This window comes from Micromys minutus, assembly GCF_963924665.1.
Source record: "Micromys minutus genome assembly, chromosome: 4".
Classification (NCBI taxonomy): Eukaryota; Metazoa; Chordata; class Mammalia; order Rodentia; family Muridae; genus Micromys; species Micromys minutus.
Window position 1 is genome coordinate 69,360,765 of NC_137973.1, and position 19,300 is coordinate 69,380,064.

Genomic DNA, 19,300 nt, shown 5'->3' on the forward strand with positions numbered 1-19,300 from the left:
AGCCCCCACTCATGAGTTCTTCCAAGGTTGTTGTCCTCCTCTGACACACCCCATTCTGATTTGTTTAGATTTGGGTTTTACCTTTTCAGCTACTGGGTTACTAGCTCACCCTGCTTGTTTTTCTTCAGTTCCTGGAATTTTCCACTGCTCTCTGGTTCCCTTTGTTCTTGATAAGCATAAAAACCTAAGTAAGGGCAATAGGCATCTGTATTAAACCATAATCTTTCTGTGTGGTTCTCTTTAAAATATCACTGTGGTTGTGGGAGGGAGAAAGATACGTAGAGGCCCGCAAGTCCAGTAGCTGGCCACTACCGTGTGCAAGAATATGGTGGAGAAATGGGAAAGGAAGAAAAGTCACGTGGTTTGACCATTGTGAAGGGAGGCATAACTGGAGTCACCAGGGAGTAGCCTGCCTGCCATAGGAGGGTGAAGTCCTAGTCTGTGCTCCCACTGAGGGTCATGAGCGAGTCCATGGCCTGCAGCATTAGGGGTCTGTGTAAGTGTCTTTGACTTAAATTACCATCAGAGGACATGCAGATGTGGTTGCTGTCTATATACAGGTGAGGGCAGGCCCAAGGCAAGGACTGTGATTGGGCAGTGAAAAAGATAGGCAAGGGCAGAGTTTTGGAAAGGTGAGAGAGATAGGAGGAGGAGAAGAGAAGATGGAGGAAGATCCACCCCCTTGTGGCTTTAAACAGCCATAAGTAGCTATGAATATCTTATAAGGGATGGATAATTACAGGACCATCTGTCTTATCTAGGTGGACGGCTTGTATCAATACGAACTGGCTCCGAGTTTATTGTGTGAACCTTTTGTGGAGTGAATTTTACTGATAGAAATCTGACTGATAAATTACAAGCTTCAAGCGTTTTGATTTTTGTTGGGTTACTGGGAATTGTGACAATAACCAGAGGGGCAGACGCTGGGAATGTGAGCTGAGTTCAGCCAGGAGAGGGCGGCCACTGCATATGGCCATGGAGGTGGAGAGACCCCCAGAGACAGGGAGTAGCAGGGAGTATGGTGTGGTGCCATGAAACAATTCGCCGTTTTTAAATAATTACTGCTACATGCAGACATCTCTCACTGCTGCCTGGGCCATGTTGATGTCCAAGGGCTGTGTGGAGTTGGCCCAGCCCCTCACCAGCAGCAGTGCTTTGGAGACACCCCTTCCATCCCCACACCTTAGCTGGGCAGTGCAGTAGAGCTGGCCCAAGTAGCAAAGGCACTTGAGACAGCCCCAAGAGCATGATAAAGGGAGATCTGGCGGCAACCTCTGCGAACTGGGACATCGGGTGAGCTAACCAGGGCAGTGCTGGAGGGCTGGCCCTGGTGGTGTGGGTGCAGAAGACTCGGTGGTCTGACCAGCTCAGCTATGCCCAGGCACAGATCCAGGACTCTGAGTTGGCCCACCCCAATGTGTACCCCATTTTTGAACTGCTAGAGTCTGTGGCTGGTCCTGCAGATCCGACTTTAGGATCTCCATAACACAGGGCAACAATGAGATATCCTAGAGAAGCCCCAGTGAGGATTCAGTATTGATAGTGTAGCAGAAGCCATAGGCCTCAAACCAGAACTATGTGACTCATTGACCTGCAATGAGCGTTTGCAAGATGTGTGAGCAGACGGTAGGTACACTGTGACACACACCACAGCTTCCATGACAAAGTTTTTTTTTTTGTTGTTGTTCTTTTCGTTTCTGTTTTGGTTTAATTTTGTTTCTTGGTTTTGCTCTTTGTTTTCTTTGGGGGGGGCAGTTACAGGTCGGTGGGCAGTACAAAGGGGAGGGAGATGAGTGAGATTGGAGTAGATGATATGAAATTCACAAAAAATCGATAAAAAGTTTTTAAAGTATTTACTGTGGGTGAGCTGATGCCATGGTGCTTTTCAGGTGGTCAGAGGGCAACTCTCAGGAGTCAAGTATTCTCCTTCGACATTGAGGGTCCTGGAGATTGAACCCAGGCCCTGAGACTTGGCAGCAAGCGCTCTTATTCACTAAGCCATCGCAAGATGGCTAGGTATTATCTGTACTTTTAAGAGGAGGATAAAACCACTTTTCTACTTTCAAGACTACAAATATCCTTTCGATCACTACTGCAAAATGGCTTACACGTAACTGATGGCGCACGCTTCATGTCTGCCCTTCCTTCTTGCATCTGGACTTCCTCCCACATCTGTTTATTCATAAGTGTTACTGTGCACACACACACACACACACCAACTTGCTAAAGACTCAGACTTAAAATCATAAGGAGATTGACAAAAGTGGAACTTCTGGTGCCTCTGCAATGCTCCCAGTAAGACTCACTGCCGAGTGCTGTGTGCTGAAACTGCTGTGCAATGCTCACAATCACACTCACTGCCGAGTGCTGTGTGCTGAAACTGCTGTCAGTAATCCTCTTCCTACTCTACTATCCACAGTCCAGCCTGACACACTGGCTGCCAGCTCCCTGAAATTGGTCCACAGATATGATTTATTTAGGGTGTCCCAACATTTATTTGTAGTTACACTGCATAAACATTTTTTCTTGAAATGTTATTGCATACATTGAAGGCGTACAACATGACACAGTGAGCTACATATGACCAGTAGAAAGCCTGCTATGGTGACGCAACTTAACCTGTCCATCACTCAGTTAGCCAACTACTGTCCTTTCCTTTGTGATGAAACCAACTACAACCTACTTCATTAGTATGAAAATAATATGTGGTTCGTAGGTTGTCCATTTACTCTCTAGACGTGTTTATCTTAGACATGTTTCTTTCATTCTCATTTTCCTCAAACTCCCTGAGCTTCCTCTTCCTGGTAACTGCTGCTTTATCCTCTACTTTGGTGTATTTGAATATTATTTTCTACATGTAAGTGCAAACCCAAAACCTTATCTGTGTCTAGCTTATTTCACAGCACAATGTCTCCTGAGCCCATCCTTACTTAGGCAAGTGTCAAGATCTCTTTTTTCCTCAGGGTTAGCAGCTCATCGTACAGTTAATGGTTTCTTAGTTCCTTCCTTTGCTGGCACTGACCGATAGTCTCCCTGTCTTGGTGACGGGCAATGCTTACGTGGAACACAGCAATGTAAATATATCCGAGGCAGGACTATCATTTTCTCAGATTTATGTATGTAGTTCCATTTTCCACTTCTCTAGAACCCCTGAATTGTTTTCTAGAATGGCTCTCCTCAGTATTCTAAAAGAGCAAAGCAGTGTCAATACTATCAAACTAGGTTTCATACAAATTCCATTTCTGACTGCTCTTTCAAACGCTGAGCTCTGCTATCATGTGGCCAGATTGCCACTTGGAGCTTGTACTCTGATTAAAGAGGAGACGCCCTCTTAGGCTTCCCTGCAGATAACTTCTCTTTGCTATACTTCTTGCTCCTACATATAGTCTAGGCTTGTGGCCCATGGAAACCTCTTATATTTATTAAAAGTACAAAAGTGAACTATCGATTTTAAAGTCTGCTTCTATTTAGATGCCTGCAGAGTCCCCAGACTCTACATATATTCAAATCCAAGCTTCCTATACGTTTGCCTAAAATCCAATTTTCTCCTAGTATTCTCTATATTACCCTATTACCAATAGAATTATGTTTCTGCTGCCGTTTAAATTAGAATCATCTTCAGAGCTGTTCTTCCTTATTGTACCCATTACTCTTCACTGTGTAAAACCTTCATGTTTTGCTCCTTTTTCACTGTTCCCAGCTTTTAAATTCTTTTTTTTTTAAAAAAAAAAAAAAAAAAACTATTTACTTTCCAAGATGGGAGTAAAATTACAAAATCTCTGAGACTGCATGCTCAGGAAACATTCATTTCTTTATATCTACAGGTATCTAAGTATGTATCTACTCTGGATCCCCTATTTCTTTGACAGAGATAATCATTTAGTCATTGCATAAAACCCTAAGTCAAACACAATGGCAAATATGTTGAATGTGCTAAACAAGCTTTGAGTTTTATAAATCAGTAACTTCCTCACATCTCATGACTTTACTTTAAACTTTTTAATGCTCCGTCTTTGGCTAACCATGAGCTTAAGTAACCAAGTCAAGTTTGGTGACATTATTTGAGGATTTTTTTATAACTTAAAAATTAAAATATCAAGGATGCTAGGCGATGCTTTTAGAAAATGCAACATTTTTATAAGACAGATCCCATAGGGGCAATGGAACAGCTGCTGAAAGATTTGGTCACCGCTGCGCCAGCCTGAATTTAACGACCTACATGTGAAGGGCTCCAATTACTAATCCTTCCTCAGCTACTCTCTGCCCTGATATGGAGGCCGCTGAAAAAAGATGCCCTACTAACAGATCATAAATGGATCCAGCTTTTACTGCCAATGTTCAGTTAGCAGAAATCTCTTAGAGTTGAGAGATCCGCAGCAGAATCCTGGATCACATATTTTTCCCAAATAAAAACGGAAAGATTCAGAAAGGAAGATCTTTTGCCCCCACTAAATTAAGAGACTTTTCAGCCCATTTAAGAGCCTGTAACATGTTCAAAGGTCAAGCAAGAAAAAACTCTACATTATGGGTCTTTTCATCTTCAAATTCTAAAGTCATGAATCAGAAAAGCCCAATTAAAACAAAACACTAGCAAAAAGACTAAACTACCCAACTGTTTCGTTTTTTCCCCCCTCGGTTGACTTGGTCTATATTTAGCAAAAAAAAAAAAAAAAAAAAAAAAAAAGATTATATAAGGTCAAGTATTTACAAACGATGAGATATCACTAGTGTTTTGCAAAGTAAGTAGCGTAGAAAACCTCAAAGAATGGAGTGTAAAGTATGTTTTACTAAAGACATAAAAAACTTTGAAATTCCCAACCTCAATAATTTTTATTATAAATTTCAGTTTACATTTTTTTCACTAATTAAAGATCATGTGATATTGGTAACTTTTTTTTTCTACATAAATTAGAAATAATTTGGGAAATACTAGATCTCTCAACACAAAAAAAAATAAGAGCATTTCCTCTGTTTCGCACTTTAATTTTTTTTAAGTGGGGCTACCTTTGCCTCGAGACCCGAGCTTACACATGAATAAATACCTGTACGTAGAAATAAATGCTTGACAGGGCAAAACACCTCGCGGTAGCCACTATTCGGGGCAAAACCCAGTTTCCTGACCCCGCCCCGTAAAGGCCCCTCCCCTTTCTCTAGGTTGAAGTTAGCGCAGTCCGATGACGTAAGCCGTAAGTACCGTAACCAGGCGTGCAACCACCGCCTCTGCCTCTGGGAGTTGAAGTTTCTGAAAGACAACTAACGCGTGGCGCCGAGAGCATTTCAGAAAGGCTTTCTGACCGCACCCCGGCGTTCCCCATCGGCCTCGCGGCTTGGTAAATATGGCACTGCGGCTGTCGCGCCCCTGCTCTTTGGTATCCTTTCGGATGCCAAAGGAGCGTGAACTACCCTATCCTCCGCCGCAATCGGGGCTTCCGGAGGGCAAGGGCCTGGGAAGTAGTTGCGGGTTCGCGGAGGAAGTGGCGTCAGGTGGCGCGATTTTCCTTCCCCCTCGGTCTCTCACGTGCTGCCTCCTAGCGTCATTGGTCAGCGGCGGTTCGTTTGCGGGCGCGTGGCCCTCTCGGGGCGTGCGCGCCGGGCCTGTGTCTGCGCGTGCTCGTGCCCCGTGGTCGCGCCGGGTGCTTTGGGTTTCTGTTGTTCGTGGGAGCCCTGCCGGAAGTGTGGCAGAAAGGGCAATGTGGAGTCTAAGGGTGGCTTGTCGCAATGCTGCGTTGTTCCTAGAGGGCAGGCGAGGCGTGTTCCCTGCCTTTCCTCTTTTCCCTGGGCCAGGCGGTCGGATGTAGGGAGCCGAGGGGCGGTTGCTGCAGATGCGGCCCAGCCTCGTGGTGAGCTGAGGATAAGTTTAAGATGGACGAGTTGCTGCTTGTCACTAGGATATTTTGTGTTTAAAATGTGGCTGTGTGTCCGGAGGTGGAAAATTATTAACATTTTTTAAAAAGCCCTCCCGAGACTCTCCCAAGCCAGAATTCCGGCCAAAGGGACTTTAACTGAACAAAGGGTTATTGCTACCGCGGTACTGACCAACGTGTTAAAAGATAAATAATAAAATAGTATTAAAATACACTGATGTCCGCATGTGTTGATTCTAGCAATTACCGAAAAGAAAGCTTAAAAACTACGAGGGCTGTTTTAGCCGGTTTGATAACCGCCTGGTTTTTGTCTTTGGCATTTTTGAGTCGTGTACTCCGATCTGATAACCTATATCTAAGAATTCGCAGTCCAGTTTTTGTTTTTGTTTTTTTTCCTTAAAGATGATGGTAAAGTCTCACACTTAGGTTCTCTCTTTCTGTAAATGTTCTTAAATGCTTGTTAAACTTGGAATAGTGAAGGAAAATGTGGCTGGTCAGGGAGGAGCCCCAGACTCGCTACCATAGAGCATTACGTCATGACCCAAACTAAAACCAAGTGTGTTCAAAATGCCATATTTTACATAAATGCATCAAATTCGTACACTGTATTTAACACATAGTAGACAAGTCTTCGGAACGGAAGCTATCTTCGGACCGGTAAAGTCTGGCCAACATAAGACAGCCAGCTAGTGTTATATCTGCATTCATGTATTTTATAAAAACAAAACATTTCTTGTGTTGTTCAGTACAGCTAGCTTATTTAATTTAAAACTTAGGAAACTCACCCAGCACAGTGTTTCTAGAATTGATAAAATATATTAATGTTAGGACTAGTTCATGATAGGCTGCTCAAAAATGTTACTGTTCTCTGATAGGTCAAGTTAAATTTAACTTGAGACATTTTTCAATGTGAAAGGCAAAGGCTCCCCCTGGTGTAAGAGCTGTAAACATGACTTGTGTGATTCTCACAGTATAGCTGCCTCAACGCTGCAGAATTTTGAACAGAACTACTGTGCTGTCTTGAAAACTTGTTTCATAAAGTGCTTTCATTTCAGTTTTGCTTTTCGATCTGCATGTTTAATGGGAATAGTTTTATCTATGATCCATGGCATTTTCGAGTTTTATTTAATGGCTCAAGAGCCATCTGTCAGTTTCCGAATTCCCCCACTGGAAAGGTTTTAGGTTACTGGGAAGTGTTGGTGTTGGAGCTGGGTTTGAGTCATAATGCCGTAATTTCATTCATCACTTTAATCAGCCAACTATTTTGAGTATGTTCTCCCTGCTAGTTTTTTTTTGGGATGCCTTGTTTCAGAGGAATTACTAGGGACGGGAGGAGTTAGTAGCTTTGATACAACTCTCTTCAGTCAGCTAAGCCTCGGTGTGACACTGCACTTTTGTAAAACTCCCGTTTAAAGTCTGCAGAAGTGCTGTCCTCATTACTGCATCGTGAGGAGCAGTTGTTTTTGTTTGGCTTAGATTAACCAGCTAGTCTGTAAGGAAGAAGAATCTCAGAATGTTTCTTAAGGCTATACGTTGTGTAGTTGATTATGCTTTGTCCGAGGCAGGGGCAAATAGGCAAACACTTGTGAGCTTTGTTATTAATAACATATTAAAGAGAAAAAACATTTCCGTGTAGTCAGCCTTCCCCTAGTCAGCAAGTTGAGTTCTAGCTGTTATGGAGAAAGATGTGTGTGGTTGGATTTAAATGAAGATTTATTTCAGTCAACACTAAGAATTTTGCAGTCGGCTCGCAGAATCAGTTTTTTATTTTGTTTTTAGCCATAACTACAGTGTTTACAGATATACAGTGACATTTATTAGAGAAAGAAAACTTGTCTGTCTCATTCAAGTTAGAAAGTGTATATATGCTTTAATAAATATAGTAGGGATATTAGTATCTGCATTGACTGTTAGATGTAAAATATAACCGTTGCCTGTCATCAATAAGTAATTTTGGAAATACAGTCTTCACTGGCTGCTTAGTATGCATAACTAACCTATATTATAAAAGAATCATAATTTGTTTACACGTTTTTGCTGATACTCAAGTTCTGACTTTTCAGTTAAAAATGTTAAGTTATGGTGCAAATTTTAATGCACATTTCTGACTTGCTCACGGGATGTTTTCTAAGAAGCTACATTGCTAGGTCAAAAAGTGTCCCCAGCAGTTCTCTGTTGTGATAAAACACTAGCCAAAGCAAGTTAAAGGGAGGTGTCTCTGCCTCATGCTGCTAGATCACAGTTCCTCACCAGGGAAGTCAGGGCAGCTTCCAAAGCAGACACCAGTGGAGTCTGCATGTCAGCTTACTCCATAGCGTTCTGATATGGCTCAGGACACCAACCTAGGGATGGCAGGACCCACATTAATAAACAATCAAGATGGCTCCTCCCAGACATGGCCTCAGACCATCTGGGCAATGTCCGTGTTGTTACCCTTCCACAGTTGAGCCTTCCTCACATAACTCTGGCTTGGGCTATGTCACCTTGACAGTGGAAGCTAACTAGGGCAGTGTTGGTGCATTTACAACTCTAAAACATACTTATATTCTGGAGAAAACATATAAATAGTATATGTAAACACTATTTCTTCAGTCCTTCCAGTACTGCCAGTGAATGGTATTTAATTCATGTCGAGTGATAGTTAAAAATCTTTGCTAATAAACGGAATTTATCTAAATATGTATTTTAATCAGTGATAGAGTTTAGCATCTAGTGGTCTCTAATTGGCCATTTGGGTTATCTTACTTTGTAAGTTGTCAGTTTATATAAAAACTTTTGCTTTTCAGATTTTCAGAGACAGCAAATATGTCATCTGAAGTGTTGCCAGCATCCATTGAGCCTCCAAATGTAGAAAGAAAGCCAGGTGCGAGCGACGGTGAGGAGGAGAGACAGAAGCCAAGAGTGGATGCAGGGGCTGAGCCAATATCTAAACGGCAACTGAAGAAGCTGATGAAACAGAAACAATGGGAAGAGCAGCGGGAACAGCGCAAGTGCGTACTTAGAGCATGCACCGTTTTTCTGAGAAACGGGTCAGCTCCTGTTAAAAACTGTCCACCCTGAAACTGAAGTCATAAAAAAATAAGGTTATGTGTGTTGTTAGCTAACGAGAGGTTGCAATTAAAACCGCGTGTGTTTGGAATTGTTACTTCATTTTTGCAATATTGACAAACTTAGACTTGGCATCTTTTCTCACCTAACACTGCCTGAGTAGCGGCAGTCCTGCTGGGACAGCTCAGACAAGGGTGCTGGTACCTGTGCCCTAGATCTGGCTACAGCAACAATGCAGGAAGGTCAACTTTGGCCTGACATGGTTGTGCCTAACACAGGGGTTCATGAAAACATTTCTGTTATAGCCATTGTCTAATGCCAAAACGTATAAGAGAGTAGACAAGCTTGGGCTTTTATTTTTGTTCCTTTAATAAATTTAGCAAAATTTTCTTTTTAGTATTCCCTATGATATTGAACTAAAAAATCGTTTAGGGGATGAGTTGTCAATAAATTCTTTATAAATCTTAAGTTTCTCTGAGTTCTGTATGATACTAGTAATGAAACTATTGAATAATGCAGTTTTTCATTGAAGAAAACTCTATATTAGCTTTGCAAAGTCCTTTTCTTCATGTGTGAAGTTATTGTATAGAGTAAATAAAGTTACTAAAGTCTGACCCTTTTTTCCCACAGAAGAGATGATGTCATACAACCATGACTGCTTTAAAATGTAATTTTTTGTTTAATTGGAAGTTTTGTGAATGTCTAAATATACAAATAACAAATACTCATTTTTTAGGGAAAAACGGAAAGAAAAACGCAAGAGAAAGAAATTAGAACGACAGTGTCAACTGGAGTCCAATTCAGATGGAAATGACAGAAAACGGATTCGAAGACATGTTGCTCGCAGCAGCCTCCGCCTGGTCATCGACTGCAACTTTGATGACTTGATGGTGTTAAAGGTATCATGAGGTCCCTGTGTGTGAACTAGGTTAAGTCACTTTTGTTTTCTTGTGTAATATTACAGATAGTGTTCATATACTAGACTGTATCGTAAGTTTTTCAAATTTCCTTACTTGTAAATTAAGTGCTTTGATATATAAAGCATATTTATGGATATGTTTATGTATGCATAGCAGACATTTACCCCACAATCAGATAGCAGAACTTAGTAGAGTTGCTTGATAACGTGTGTCTGTAATCCTACCTCTTACATGACTGAGTCAGATGGATCTCAGAGCTTTAGGCCAACCTAGGACATAGCACATTTGAAGCAAGCTTGGACTACGTAATGAGATCCTATCTCAAATTAAAAAAAAAAAATCTGTAGCATGGCTGAAGAGATGGATCTCAGTTAAGAGCACTTCTTGGTCTTGCAAAGGATCCAGGTTTGGTTCCCAGTGACTTACAACCATCTGTAACTCCAGTTTCAGGGCATCTGACCCCCTCTTCTGGCCTCCACAGGCACTATATGAACATGATGTTCATATATTCAGTACATATATTCAGGTACTCGTGCATGCACACACACACACACACACACACACACACACACACACACACAATTTGTTTTAAACCTGGCATTTTACCCTTAGGTAAAGTCTGGAAATAGTTTGATTTTAAAATAAAGTGTGTTGTTGTTGTCCGTTAAACCAGCATTATTAGCATTTTGAATAGATAAAAACTTTAAAAAGACAGGTGAATTACAGAACATTGTTTTTACATGTAGCAATTTTGTTAGTGTTTAGGAAAATCAAATGTAAGTGTTTAGGAAAATCAAAAGAAAGACTTTTTGCCTGCCTGACCATTTCTTCTGCTTATACTGTTTCTGTAATACCATAGAATAGCCTTAGATGATTTTAACAACTCTCTTTTTTAAATTGTACTATTTTATAGGATATTAAGAAACTTCATAAACAGATTCAACGATGTTATGCAGAAAACCGCCGAGCGTCACACCCAGTACAGGTGTGTGAAGGATTGCAGGAGCCTCTGCTTCCTCCCATCTCCTGACAGTCCCAGGTTCCTGTCTCATGCTTGTTCGATGACTTTTCCTACAAGAATATGTTGGACACGAGTGTCGTTCCCAGACAGTGTGCCTCACCAGCCTCATACACCGCTGTGTAGTGTTGGGTGTCTTTTTTGTAGGGTGTGTGCACATTTTCACAGCAGTTCCTCAGCTTTAGTTCCAGCCGTGGAAGTGGAGAAAGAGGGGAAGTGGGCTGCCACTGCCTGTTTTTACAGCAGGACTTCTTAGATGTGTGTCTGTTTCACATTTCCTTTTGAGCCACTGACAGTTCTGAGAAGCGTTTCTCGGTTAGAGAGCGGTTGTGGGCACTACTTGACTACTGCTGTGAACGGTACCTCGTGAAGTGAGGAGCCAGGAACTCCCCGTGGATGTTAATCAAGTGGGAGCAACATGGTCTGGGCTTTTATATAATTTTATACCCTACCTTAGTGATGCTCTTTGCTTTTTTTTTTTTTTTTTTTAATTCCTTCCAAGGCCCTTAGCATCCTTGATTAAGCTATAAAGGAGATGCCGGGGAAGCAGCAAAGCACAACAGAGATAGTAACACCTTTCCCGGGAGGTAGATGAGCTTGATGAGATGGGGAGTCTGCAGGATACTCATCAGTGGCAGACAGATTATAGCGCCCAGCCAGGAGGCGGGATAGGCATGGTGGTGCTGGAGCTGGTGGGTTGAGGAGACCCCCCTTAGCACGGCCTTTCTCCTGCTGTGTCAGGTGCTCAGGGTTGATCACAGTCCTTTTTTTCCACCTCAGTGAAAACTTTGTGTCTCCTTGGTGGTAAAGGGATAAAATAGCGAACTCACCAAATTTCTTGTTTTTCTCTGCCTTCCAACTACGTATCAGTTTTACTTGACAAGCCATGGAGGTCAACTGAAGAAGAACATGGATGAAAATGACCCAGGATGGGTCAACTGGAAGGTAGGAGACAGTCCAGGGTCTTCTAAGCTCCTAAAGGCCCTTCTGCTTTACCTAGGTTCTCAGTAACGACAGAGTTGGGTGTCATTGTACCCACATGTAAAGTTACGAGGGCACAAGCTAAAGGAGAGGCTGCTCCTGTGTTTCCTCTCATAGTCTCCTCTGCTCTCTTAGAGCCATGTCTTTAAAAGAGAAGTATCTGAAAGCCTTGAGAAGATCTTTTGCATCAAACTCACTGTAAACTTGAAACTTTGTCTACATTTTGTTTCTTCTAAATCCATTCTGTGACCTTTAGCTCTGCGTGGTTGTACACTCATGAGATGTGAAAATCTGGGTTGTGAGTTGACATGTGCTGTAGATGTCACATATGCTGACTTAGAAGGGGTGGGGATGTGTCCTGGGCATATTATGTTAAAATACACTGAAGATCATTTATATATATATCTAGTTCAACTTCTAGCAGATTTAAAATGTATTTGTGATTAATTTCCCTGCGCTGGGTATATGTAAATATGTGGTCAATATGCCATCTTGGCTACATATAGATGTTGACATCTTGGCTTTGTGCAGATGTGGCCAGGTTGGCTCAGGACTCTTGTGCTTTGTGGATTGCTGTGTTATGCCTGTACAACATTGTTTACTGTTTGTTTTCAGTTCCCACGGTGCCCGGCTTTCCCCACTAGCACCTGCTAATGTAATAACTGCAGATATTAAGAGCCCATGTGCAAACATTTGCAAGAAAAGTATCCTTAGCAAGTCTTTAGATTCGTGCCTCTTTCTAAGAAGTAATGAATATGTTAGGCAATTGTACGTTACAGTTCGAGTCCTTTCCAAGCTTATTTATATCCTTAGTTTTCAGAGACAGACAGATTCAATAGCTTCTAGCTACTTTCTTCTTGAGGTTGTCTTAAGTATAAGAGTCAGATTTATAGCCTATTCTTTTTCAGAAAAGTAATTGTATTAATCAGCAGCATATAATCTAAGTGTCAACGTCATTTGGTTTTGTTTAAAATTATTATCAAACAATCAGAGCCTGGAGAGTTATCATTCAGGCAGTGAATGTTACTTGAAAAGTTTTACAGCTCTAACTGTGTCTTGTGTCTCTGAACTGACAGTTTTGGCAAAGAGCTTTCAGATGTGTTTCCTTGTAGAAACAGACACATTCTATTAATTAAAATGACGTAGTTTCCTTTTGATGTCACATGGGAGACATAATTGGAAAAGACATTCCTTGTCTGGAAAATAGTGTGATCCAGAAGGCAGGAAAATGCATTTTTGCCTTTACTCTGGGGATGGAGATGGTGAGAAGGGTAGGCTGGTGCCATATTGAGGAAGGAGCTCCGAAGTTGAGGAGCTGGGGTTGGCCCTCAAGAAAGGTGGATGATACAGTGAGGTTTCAGAGACTCGGCAGCCAAGGGACGGAGGATGGTGGAATATTTCAAGGACTGAGATGAGGTGGGGGTTGGCTATGGGTTTACATGCGGTTCTAACAACGGCCTCTCAAGCTTGCTATCGGGTGTTTGTGGACAGGTTTAGTTTGAGAAAAGAGACATCACTTCAGCCCACTAATGATACACTCTCCTTTTGTTGTTGAAGGATATTCACATCAAATCCGAGCACTATAGTGAACTCATAAAAAAAGAGGACCTGGTTTATCTGACGTCGGACTCACCTAACGTGCTGAAGGACTTAGATGAGTCAAAGGCCTATGTGATTGGCGGGTTGGTGGACCACAACCACCACAAGGTACTGGGCTTTGCTCCTCCCTCAAACCTGACAAATCCTAATCGTAAACCGTCTTTCGTGAGCACCCATGACTGTGGTGGTGACCTGAGCTAAGCAAAGGGCTTAACCTTAACTTACCTGACCCACTGCAGGGAGGTCGCTGCAGTGATTGTCTACCTTTTGCAGTTGCAGGATCTGAGGAACAAAGAGATTATGCCTAAAGTCAACTGTGGCAGGTGGTGAAGGAGATTTTTAGGAATGACCAGGGAGCTGCTGGAAGCTGATGCTGACGAATCCCTAAGCCATCGAGTTTATGCTCACTTTAAAACAGTTTTTATGTGCATGAGTGCTTTGCCTGCATGTAGATCTGCTCTGTGTGCTTGTGTGAGGTCCTTGAAGGTCGGGAAATAATGTCAGCTCCTCTGGAAGAGTAGTGTGCTGACTACCGATTCATGTCCCCAGCTCTGTGCGAGTTTTAAATATACAGTTCCTCAAATCATTTTTTCTCACCTCATGTTTTTATAGATAAAAAGTTACTATCGAAAGAGAACATTATTATGTACTTTGCAGCATGCTCAATTCATCCCAATTTTCCAAAAGGTAATTTTTCTAGGTGAAGAAATACTGTCAGCACAGAGTATGAAGTAATTATATACTCAGCAGTAGTGTGTACGTAGAATTTCTCCCTTGTCACAGATGATCACATCTGCCTGTCCCGTGGTGACTACATGGCTGTGGAGCTCCTAGGTGGCACATGGCTGATAAACTGGATTTTTGTTTTTTTTAATTTTCAGTTGTCTTGTGTGGCTAGGCATTCATTGAATAAGCAACTCTAGAATAACCCAGGGGCCTCGTCAGAATGGTCATTAGCCTTTCTGTTGTCAGTAGGAAATTCTAATTTATAATACGTGCACAAACAGATGCTCTGCTCGAGTTGTGTCTGCCTTTCTGATAAAGCATTTTTATTCCAAAAGCCCCTGGCTTCTCTAATTTTTTGCCTTAGTACATAGGCTAAGTACTTGTTGAGAAATTCAGCTTATACTTCTTGGACAGTCTTTTTGTATGTGATAGATTTCACACATTTTAAGTCTGAGAAAATATAAAATCCTTATCTAACAGTTGGTAGAAAGAAAAAAATAAAATGTAAGAAAACTTGAAACACTGTTCACTCGGTTTTATATCATTGAAATATTTTTGTCTGGTGTATAATTGAAGCTGAATTTCCTTTAAGAATCTTCTGTAGCAGAATTTTAGTAGAGCCATTGTATCTGGCATGAATTCTGAGTAATAGCACCTAGGCTTTGAAGTAACCTTTTGTAACTAGTCAGTGATTGTCCTCTGAGAGTTTATGGTGTTGTTCATTGAAGGGTTTCGAGCACTTACATAGCAGTCTGGGGACTCACCTGGAAAACCAGGAAGTCTCCTGTGACTGAGAACTGCTTAGGTAATGGCTCCTTCTGACAACCCCTAGGTCAGATAAGAGGTTCTGGGATTTGGAAATTGACTTGCTAACAGTGCCATTTATGTTAGAGACAAAGCACTTCTGCTTTGCTGGTCGAGTTCGGTCCTTGAGAGGCTGATCCCCATGCCTCAGAGGAGCCTAAACCCAGCTTGTAATGGTGTCACTCTGTCCTCCATCAGTTATCCAGTGTGACCTAGAACACCGGCATATTTCATTCTCACAGAAAGAATGATGGTGCTTCTCTCCGAGTTCAGATAGAGTTTCACTGAGAGAAATGGGGTAGGGGACAAGAAAGAATAATCAGAGAGCAGATCCCAGGATTTCCTTGTTCTGCCACTGAGAAGCTTCCTACCTGCTGAGAACGTCTTCTTTTCACCCCTACAAAATGAGGTGGTTAAACAAAGGCTGTAGACGTTCTTACTGTCAGGTCTTAAACACAGGCTATTTGGATAATGTTTTCTGCACTGAAGTCCTGTCTGAAAAAGAGCTACATTTCCCTAGACCGTATAACACCTAAGTCACAGTGTCTTTCTTTTCAGGGACTCACATTTAAACAAGCATCCAGTTACGGAATTCAGCATGCACAGCTCCCTCTTGCAGATTTTGTGAAGATGAATAGTCGAAAAGTTCTGGCGGTTAACCATGGTAAGCTGCTGAGGTGTCCTAAAGTGTACCTAAGTGGACACTGAAAGAGACGGTGCCTTTCAGATTTGGACAAATAGAAAAGTGTTTGTTTATTCGACGTAAAAGTGAATAAACATTTTTGAAAATTTGCCAAGTATAAAGACAACCAGCCCTAACCCGTGACTCACAGGTACTTGTCCTTGTCACTAGCTTCTGGATGTGCTTCCGCCCAGCCCTGATCTGGGTACTTACCTTTCACTCCATTGTAGTTTCCATGGGATTGATTTTTAGTGACTATGTGATTGTCTGTCCTCTAAACAGATAATCATTTAATCATTCTCCCATTGTTGAATATTTTTAATTTGTTTTATAATATAAAAATATAGATTTAATTACATTGTATTTTTTGCTATGCAATGCTTCAAATTAACCTCTAATCCCCACCTGCCCAGGAACTAAGTAACATGGAATAATGGGAATTGTAGTTCTTGGAAAATAACAAAGCTTCATGGGAAAGGATGGTGGTCTATAGTTTGTTCTCATAAAGCCCTTCAGCATTCTCAGCTGTGAAGTTCCAGGGAGTGGTCCTGACCAAAGCCCATCTCTTGGTCAGTATTTAGCATTTAATAAAGCTTGCCTTAAATATGGCCCCAAATGGTAGAATTTGTTTTTCTCTGTGAATCTCATGATGAACTGCTATCATGAGTAACATTGTGATATGCCACTGCTTAGATATAATTCATCGCCTAAAGTATTATTTATTTAAATTAATAAAAAACATTTTTAAACAGGGTTTCAGTATGTAGACCAGATTTCTCTTGAACACAGAGAAATCCACCTGCCTCTACCTTCCTCCTAAATGTTGGGATTAAACATATATACCACCAAGCCATTGAGCTTTTTTTTCCCTTAGATTCATTTATTTTTACTTTTTGTGCATGAGTGTTTTGCCTGCTTGTATGTAGGTGCACCTGGTGCATGTTTGGTGCCTGTGGAGGCCAGAAGAGGAAATTAGATATCTGGAACTGGAGTTAAAGGCAGTTGTAAGCAACCATGTGGATATTAGGAACTGAGCCCCAGTCCTCTTAACCACTGAGCCATCTCTCTAGCTCCTTTAATTAAGGAAAAATTTTATTCAGTACACAATAACTTATATAATCCTAAATACTTTTATATAGCAGGCTATATGGAGTTAGAGAAATGAAATTAATCATTCAAAGAACAATTTTCTTCTAAAACCTTTGATACCTAGTGGAAATTTCGTTTCTGCAAAATAACCCAGGAAGCTCTTCTGTAGTGAGCTGAACCCAGGGATGCAGTGGGGGTTTGGTTTGGTTTGTTTTGTTTTGTTTTGTTTTGTTTTGGTTTGGTTTGGTTTGGTTTGGTTTGGTTTGGTTTGGTTTGGTTTAGTTTTCCTACTACTATGAAAGCAAGAGCAGAAAGCAGGCAAAGATTCTCACAGTGACTCTTTGTAGTGAAGATAGAAGAACTGGAGCTGAGTGTTACCCATGTGTGTTCTAGTTGTGAGCTAGTGCATAAGAGATAAAAGATGCAGAAGATGCTGGAACCCCTCTCTGTTATAACACACACCCGAGCCAGTAAGTTTGTGGGGCTTAAGAACTGACTGAGGAAAAGCTGGAAAGGACAGAGGGCTAGAGAGCCATGGGTACTTCATCCCTGACAGCCGAGAGGAGGAAGGTAAGAACTTGGCAGTAATTAGGACACATCAGCACTCAGCACAGGGTTACATTACAAGACAGTGTGCAGCATCGTGGTGACCTTGACTAAGAAGCATCTGCATTTGTCCTTGTTGCAGTGTTTGAAATTATCCTGGAGTTCTTGGAAACAAGAGACTGGCAAGAGGCATTTTTTACAATCTTACCCCAAAGGAAAGGAGCTGTTCCTGCACACAAGGCCTGCAAAAGCTCTCCCCAGGACCACCAGTCCCTGCCAGGAGGATGGGACAGTGCCAGCGAGGGAGAGCATGGCAGGAATGATCCTGACTCACCACAGACAGAGGAGCAGGGCCAGCAGAGTAGCCCGGTCTCTGCAGTGAGCCCTGTCCCACAGTAACCTCCCTGTTCTCTTAAGAGAAACCAGACAGTGCGGTGCTTCGCAGAATGCTCAGACTGCGAGAAAGTGTTTGGTTTTGTGTAAGAAGACTTAAAGGAGTGACTTCAGACTTGCTTTAAGCCTCACATCCAGTCTGCCTTCATCCGTCACTCACTGGAGCGTATCCTTCAGGACGTGCCTTCTGACCCTTGAGCTTGTTCTTTCTTGTTCCTACCTGTGTCTTTTTAGTCTGATGTCGTTTGTTGGAGCAGATGTTCATAACTATCCTGTGAGTCTTCTAGGACATTGAAATTGGGAAGCTGCCCTTTTCTGTAGCTTCTGTGTTAAGTTCTAAGAAGTAAATTAATTTTAGGAGGATTACCAGTTGTTTGCTGGGCTCGAGAACTCGTTCCTTTTGGACAGTGGAGTCTGTTCTTGTGCCTCCCTTGTGATACTGTCTTATGTTTCTGAAATAGTCACAAGAATAATCTTAACTCCCGTAATGACACTAACTTATTCAGTTACACAATTCAATAACGCAAGGTTTGCTGGATAGATTCTTTTATAAGGTTATGTTTGAAGGATCAGTTTGTCTTTACCTCAGTTTAAAACAAAACAAAAAGGCTATTTCTATTTATTTTCCACATAGTTAGCATATATTTCTATAATGTCAGCTTTTGATGTGAATATTATACATCTGTGACCTACTATGGTATTCCAACAAATATAAAAGTGTTTCTGTAAATAACATGCATGTAGGAAAATGTGCATGTGATGTTTACATCTGTCCATATCACATTTAGCTTTCATGCCTTAATCCACAATGGCAGGACTGATATGTATTGTTTGTGGAATGGTTGTGTTGAATTCACTAATCTGAATTCATTAAATGGAAATTAAACAGTGGTTTGGAAACTGGTGAAGACAGGGCAGAGGGACGTGTTAGGCTTCTGCACAGTGAGTGCAGAGAAGTATGTTTAGAGTACATGCCCCTTACACGGTGCAGTGGAGTTCCAGGAGCTTCCACTGAATTGTGACAGAATCAGTTCTGGTCTTTTCTCTATTATATAACGTATGTGCTGTGTTACCATCACACTTAGGTGGAAACTTGTTAGATTTGGTGTTGATGTTCACTGCCTGTTTTTGTTGCTTTATTCTTAATTACCTTTAGTAGCTAGCTCTTTCAAAGTCTATACATGAAGTATGTAAACAGTCACAGTATAGTTCTACATGAATAAAGTTTGTGTTGTTACTGTACTTTCCTAAGATTCAAATTTGGTGAGATGTCCCCATGTGCCCATGTGTTTGGATACTTGGTTTCCACTAATGGCTCTGTTGTGGAGGTTCTGGGACCTTTCAAAAGGGAAGCTGTGCTGCAGGAAGCCTGCCACTTAGGGTGGCTTTTCAGGTCTACAGCCAGTCCTGTGTCTTGTGCTATCTTCCCTTTATGCAGGCAACTGTGATCACTGGTTCCTCACAGCCAGCCAACCTGATGGTCCTGCTGCCCTGCCTTCCCAGCCACGACGGACTCTATGCCTCCTATAGAGCTCTAAACCAAACACACCCTTCCTTCCTTAGTGACTTCCTGTCAGGGTCTAACTAATACATATTATTGTATATGGACTCAGGACCCACCTTAATTATA

At 41.7% G+C, this 19,300-nt stretch overlaps 1 protein-coding gene across 2 annotated transcripts; it reads left to right on the plus strand.

Moving 5' to 3' along the window:
- Positions 1-5,205: 5,205 nt before the first annotated feature.
- On the plus strand, positions 5,206-18,858 carry TRMT10A (tRNA methyltransferase 10A). Of its 2 annotated transcripts, none has more exons than XM_080915801.1 (8): positions 5,206-5,330; positions 8,651-8,854; positions 9,649-9,811; positions 10,746-10,817; positions 11,721-11,795; positions 13,389-13,538; positions 15,519-15,624; positions 17,420-18,858. In XM_080915801.1, exons 2-8 carry the CDS (start codon positions 8,670-8,672, stop codon positions 17,674-17,676), a joined length of 1,008 nt encoding a protein of 335 aa, XP_080771927.1. In that variant the 5' UTR covers positions 5,206-5,330; positions 8,651-8,669; the 3' UTR covers positions 17,677-18,858. The 2 variants fall into 2 exon arrangements, with proteins under 2 accessions (XP_080771927.1, XP_080771926.1); XM_080915800.1 differs by lacking the exon at positions 5,206-5,330 and adding an exon at positions 5,621-5,840.
- The last annotated feature ends 442 nt before the right edge of the window (positions 18,859-19,300 follow it).